General features: G+C 42.1%; 1 protein-coding gene across 2 annotated transcripts; it reads left to right on the top strand.

Moving 5' to 3' along the window:
- The first annotated feature begins 766 nt into the window (after positions 1-766).
- Positions 767-5169, top strand: SARC_12573. Of its 2 annotated transcripts, XM_014293319.1 has the most exons (9): positions 767-925; positions 1374-1448; positions 1817-1885; positions 2132-2359; positions 2640-2801; positions 2964-3223; positions 3616-3771; positions 4053-4181; positions 4465-5169. In XM_014293319.1, exons 1-9 carry the CDS (start codon positions 905-907, stop codon positions 4787-4789), a joined length of 1425 nt encoding a protein of 474 aa, XP_014148794.1. In that variant the 5' UTR covers positions 767-904; the 3' UTR covers positions 4790-5169. The 2 variants fall into 2 exon arrangements, with proteins under 2 accessions (XP_014148794.1, XP_014148793.1); XM_014293318.1 differs by lacking the exon at positions 2640-2801.
- The last annotated feature ends 949 nt before the right edge of the window (positions 5170-6118 follow it).

The following is a 6118-nucleotide window of genomic DNA, read 5'->3' as shown; positions in this document are numbered from 1 at the left end:
GTGTGTGTGTGTGTGTGTGTGTGTATGGTGTGTTCGCTTCCATCGCTACAACAATATGCGACTCTGATAGTATTCTGCTACTGTGTGTGAAATTGATAATCACGGTGTATGAGTTTGATATAATAGATGCACTACTGGATTAAAATATACATCAGCTTCCAAAGTATCGTGCGCGCGGAGTTAGCTTATTGATTACAATTTTTTATTTCGGCTACAATATTAGGTCAAGCTTATAATTTTACGTGGTGAAGAATTGAATATGCGCACGTACGTCAGTATAGTTCGCAGGCTGCAACTTGCAAGTCGCGTCACTGTTTTTAAAAAAAAATCACAAATATGTTGGCTCAAGAGACCTAAATGACTCTTCTACTTCGTTCAGTGTTCAATTTTTTAATGCAAGGTATATCGGTCATTGTACAGCTTTTACTGCGTGTGCAATATGCATGTAGAGCATGTGATTCTGATTGATTTTTAACTTGATGTTGTTTAGTATTTCTACCCGGTTTCAACTTCTAAAATAGAACAAGTACTTGTTGTTAATTGTTATGTAAGCAGCATCCCGCACGTTTGTTATTGGGTCGTTGGTTGTTTGGTATTAATACCGTTGTGGAAGTCTGGAACTCATTACTCAGGTATTTAAATATTAGTAGTGGTAAGTGTCTTTTTCCGGTCCCGCCAAAATATCGGGAGACTTCATATTCTAAATTTTTACTAGATATAAAAAATAAAAAATACTGGAACATACAAAGGAAATAACAGAGCAGTACTACAGTACAGCCTGTACAGGACAAGTACATCTAACTAATCTTATTTTTAGTTTTAAAGTACTTTGCACGTTAATGCGTGAAGTACTGAACTGAGAAACTAGGGGAGAATTACACTCGATAGAATCTCTAAACATTCAATGGATAAATACATGATGCCGGTATGTAGCGTTATTTCACCAGCACTCTGTGATCGTATGCTGGACCACTTGACAAATAATTGGCGAGTGGGACTAAGTCGAGCGTTTGCAAGTCATGTGTCACTCAGTTGCGCCGATAATTTTTAATAAGCGTGCGCCGTATTGATACGTAGTTATGTGTAAGTATTCAGACTTCAAATAAAAACGGAGCGTTTCTATGAAAAGTATCTATAAACAAAGCCTGGAGGTATAGCTTTTTCCTCTGGACACAATAGGATACCTATGTTTATCTAGAATTTATCGCAGCCATTTACGATAAAGTATCGGAGAGAACCTACTTACCATGGTGAAACGAGCTGAAGGCAAAGTAGTGTATGTAGGCGACTCTGAGAAAAGCGGAAATGAGAATATATTGCGAATGTCTGATCAACTCACCCATCTAACGGCACATATTATTCTGTATTCTCAGCTGGATCTTCCTTCTTACTTCAATGATGGAGAGAAGGAGAAGATATTGAGAATTCACGACGGGGCCAGTGTCGTTGTAAGTGCTCTCTTCAAGATATCTCCACGCTTTCACTCTTTTGCTTAACTCCATGCTATACTCACGCATCATTTTGCAGCTTCGTATATGTAAGGCAAAAGTGGTGGATGAGTCTAAAATATTCAGAACGAATACGTTAGTATACTGGAAGAAAAAAATCAGGCTGCTGTAAAGAATAGTCTCATTCTGGTTTTGTGGGTCTCTTGCGGTTAGAAAGTTCCATCCAAAACGATGATGGCTATACCTTTACATTTGGCCATTCATCCTGTAGGTAAATGTATGACCGTTATTGGATGATATCGTTTTGGTTGTGTTGCGGGTTTGCTGATAGTGTACTCAAGATAAGGCTATACTTTGCCGCTTCACAGGGTCAGATATGGTTAGAACAAATGCTTGATGTAGTTAAACAAGCAATGAAGAGGCTCGAGTCTGACAAGGTGAGTGTTCTCTGCGAGGGTTATGCATTTATTCTGTCAGTTGCGCGGTGACCGTGCTCGCTGCATGTGGTCCGTCGCCAACAAGGTTACAGAGTACCTCTTTGTGCCCTACTACTGTGTTGTACATTTCAAGGTGCGTTGGCAAATATGGGTCTATTCGTGATTTAGGTGCACAAATGGGGCGGCCACGCAAGCTTATCAGTTTCTCGTTAGGATTTTATTTTCATTTCATTATGTCAACATCAGACGTCGGCAACGGTTGCGAAAACGCTCTCGCCAACGAATGTGGAGAGCCCGGCTGTAGGTGCGGTGGTGGTAGCAAATCCTATATCTTTCGCATCATCTATCAGCGATGTAAGCTTTACGGTCCCCTTCCGCAAGAAAAAGGACATGTTCTTCGGCGACACGACTATATATGTGAACGCTCCAGGCGCTCCTATGAATCTGTGTGAGCCTCTCGCCATGTACACAAAGGTATGTGCGCACCTCTTCTACACGCCGGTAGCATGCATGTTTGATGTGAATACGAGTTGAGACGTGAAAACCTCTGTGTATAGCGACTCCATTCTTTTTTGGAATAGAGATTTGATTAGCATCACTCTAGCTGCTCGATTCTTGTCAAGAATGACCTCCTCAAAGACCACTTACAGTTCAATCTTGTATCCATAGTAAAGTCTGTCTCTGGATGTTGCATCGATTTAATCACTGACTATCTCTCGAGTTGATCCGTACTAGTCGACCACCTAACGCTCAGATTACCCTGTTGGTCTGTGTGGACACGCCTGATAAAGTTAAACCTGTGTGGACGTACGTTGGTTTTGGAGACGATCTACATAAGCCTCTCTTTTGCTTTACTATGCCCGCCAAACTGCCAAACACAGTTCGTGTCGTGGATAAGAAGAGGGGCGCTGATAGCGTAAGTTGACCCTGAAGTTATGCGAGTTGGTCATGATCAAGTATCTTTAAGGATATGAATGTTATTCAGATGCTTGATGAAACAAATGCAGGTAGGCTATACGTGATTCAAATCTCATCAATTAGATTTAATTTCAAATCTCATCAATTGGTGTTGGAACAGGTTGCGCAAGGTGCCAATGACGAGATTATTAGCAACATGCTAACTCAAGCTAGCGGGATACCGGTGTGTCATACACCCGATATTGTGGGCACTCTCAGCCCCTTAAAGATCAAGAGAACTTACGCAAAATGTCACCTGAAAGTGAAAGAGGGTGCTCTGTATTCGCTCTCAGATGGAATTCTGTTTGGCTTGAAGACACCAACCTTCTTCATATCGTACAATCGCATCACGGGCATGGAGATGGCTTCATCTGGATCAAAGTATGTACGATTTGTATTCTCATGTATACGCTAGAGTCTCTCTCGTCTGGTTGTCTTAATAGCTTATGCTCAGCTATCCCGTTCTACAACGCTGCACAAAGTACGTTTACAAACATTCCAAAACAACTAGACCAACTCACATAATCAGTGGGCTGCAAATCAGATTGGTTATTTCATCTTACTTTTTATTCGCACAATTTTCTATGCGACACTCTCACATTCTCGTTAGTACAAGTTCCATCATGAAGACCATACAACCTTGAGTTTCAGAAGGGTTGCCTCTCTGATGCAACTCCAACATACTCATTTTCTTCACTCAAAGTGTAGTGATTGATTGATGAAAACGAATGACAATTGTATAAAATTCTCACTAAATTTTATTTCTTATTCAGTCGGACATTCAGCTTGGCCATAAGCTATACCGCTGGAACCGCACTGCAAGACGGTATTGGCGAAGAGCCTGTAGAAGAAGAGGATATAAATTTGGAGATGTTTGATTCGAGCGACACAAATTATGTCAGCTATATAATACAATCTTTTAAAAAGTGGTATGTTGACCTGCTGAGAATTACAATATGTTTTATTGACGCAGTGGGTAGATACGCGACTTGATTTCAAATATTTGATTGATAGTTGCCTATTTGTACATGTTTGATTCGCTTGTGGTGCATACCCATTTCTTACACACTGATATCACTGCAATGCATCAGTATCGACCAACGTGCTTGTCTATTGGCTATGAATATATCACCATTTGGGAGAGGCCTCGTGGATAGTTCAGTCTTTTGTTGTGGCTGATTTACTGTCGACTGTTACTGGACACTTGCAGGAATAAGAGAAAACGACGACTATCAAATAATGCTGAAGAAAAAAAGTCTGGCACCGCGCCTGCAACATCCGAAGCACCCAATAAGGCTCAGCATGGCGCTGGTGAACTCGAAGATGGATCGGACGACAGGTTGTAAATTGCTCAGCATTTCGGCGCGTGTTTCTTTACTGCATAGCCACGAATGGTCATATTTGAACCGGTCATTTTCTTAGCACCGTTCTACGCTAAACTTGTAGCCAGAGTGTATTATGTATTCCAGTATATGTCAGATTTGTGTCCAGTACATTGTCGACCTGGAAGCATATATTATTTTTCTCGAACAAGAGACCCTTCAGTAAAAATAGAATCGTCAACGGAATAAGGGTGTATCAATCTGACTCTACCACCGATTTGAAACTTCACTATTTCACAGTGAGGACTCTGCTGCCGATTCAGACTTCAATCCCAATAGGAAAAGAGATTCCGATTCCGACGCAGACTCGGACTGTCCGGAGGAATTCGATGAAAACTACGAATCATCAGAATCGGGAGACGAAAGCGAGGGAGCTCGAAGTGAGAATGGCGACGACAGCGACGACGACGACGAGCAAGAGGAGACGCCTGTTCAAGGGAGAGAAAAAAAAAGGAGGCGGAGCAGCGAGGGCAATGAGGGGGGAAAGAGAGCACGCAATTCTGAGGTAGAGATTGTAGGTAGTGTGGCGCCGATGAGTGAGGAAGATAGTGACGATGGTGAGTGAGGGAGTATTGTTTGCTGTGTTAATGGTGGTTACGCTGTGCCGAGGGAATATCTTGTGGTAAACGAAGGCACTCCACGGCGGCACGTAAACCACTATTGAATAAATTTTAGACAGTGAACGTAATTTGAAGATGAAGCGTATCGGATTCGCAACATATTAAAGCACGAGTAAAAAAACTGATTCGGTATATGTAGTGCATCAGCAGTTGGAGTAATATTTTATGGCGGTCCCAGATTTACAATCGGATCAACCGGGATTTGTGTCTACCTGGTATTACTGCGCAGCGACGTTCAGCGTTCAACATAGATTAATTTTGATCCTAGTGTTGTGGAGCAAACCAACCAAATTCAAATAAGACAATAAAAAGTAGGTTTAGTACGAAGTATTCGCAGTCACGCCTGTTGAGTGCTGAACAATTACGATATACTCCTTAGATTAAAGTGAAAAACGAAATTAAAAGAATTGCAAAACGACATATGGACGATGTACATTCACAAAAGGAATTTGGTGATGCTAATGTGGACAATCGGACGCAGGGCGGAGCAAAGCATCGAGAGATGCTCAGTATGCGATGGACAGCAGACGTGTAGGCATGAGGACGTATCAGCTGCGCCCTGATGTATATTTCGATCCTGTCATCAATCAACCCAAATTTTGGTGTAATTGAGAAATGATACTTTCTACAACCCCCTAGTAGGAAACATGTGAGACTGAAACAGCCCAATGTCAACTACTGTTGCAATTGTCAAACAATCTAAGGAGTATTCGACCGCTGTCACAGGTAGGAGGCCATTTCTGGAGCAGGACAGGTCATGGGGAGTGTAGTCTCAAGGGGGCATATCTTCAAGAGGGCGGGTAGGAACATAACTATTGGTATATTCTGAAGAGGTGGTCAATTTTACAAATCATAAAGACTATACTATCTTGCATATTGGGATGAATGGTAAATATCCTCAACTCGTAACAAGAAATTGAACAACGAATGATTAGCTAGCGGCAGAGTTCCATTCAGCATGCTGGAACGTATAAAACACGTGGGAACGGTGGCACCCTCGTGCACTGAGTGTAATGCCATAGCACTCGCATCATCCGACGCACAATGACAGGTGAACAAGCAAATAGTCAACGAAACAAGCATTCTAGGTGTAGTGCTTGCAGACGTGGATGGGTTTTGTTGAATATGCAAGTGCTAACAGGCAGGTTTGATAACAGGTAGGTTATAGGGGTTTGTCGTTCTAAAGTAATCCTCATAAGCGAGCAAGTGAGGCTCATGCACACTGCCCTAGGTGTACTGAAGCGATTTTTGTGGGGGGCTGGGCATGCGAGGTC

The sequence above is a fragment of the Sphaeroforma arctica genome (genome assembly GCF_001186125.1).
Source record: "Sphaeroforma arctica JP610 unplaced genomic scaffold supercont1.2408, whole genome shotgun sequence".
In the NCBI taxonomy this organism is placed as follows: domain Eukaryota; class Ichthyosporea; order Ichthyophonida; genus Sphaeroforma; species Sphaeroforma arctica.
This window is presented reverse-complemented; position numbering and strand designations above follow the sequence as displayed.

Excerpts from the sequence above, each read along its gene's own strand:
- SARC_12573 (XM_014293319.1), top strand. The coding sequence starts at position 905 with ATGGATAAATACATGATGCCG. Across the intron at positions 926-1,373 it reads TGGATAAATACATGATGCCG|CTGGATCTTCCTTCTTACTT; the intron begins GTATGTAGCGTT and ends CTGTATTCTCAG. Across the intron at positions 3,224-3,615 it reads ATGGCTTCATCTGGATCAAA|TCGGACATTCAGCTTGGCCA; the intron begins GTATGTACGATT and ends TTTCTTATTCAG.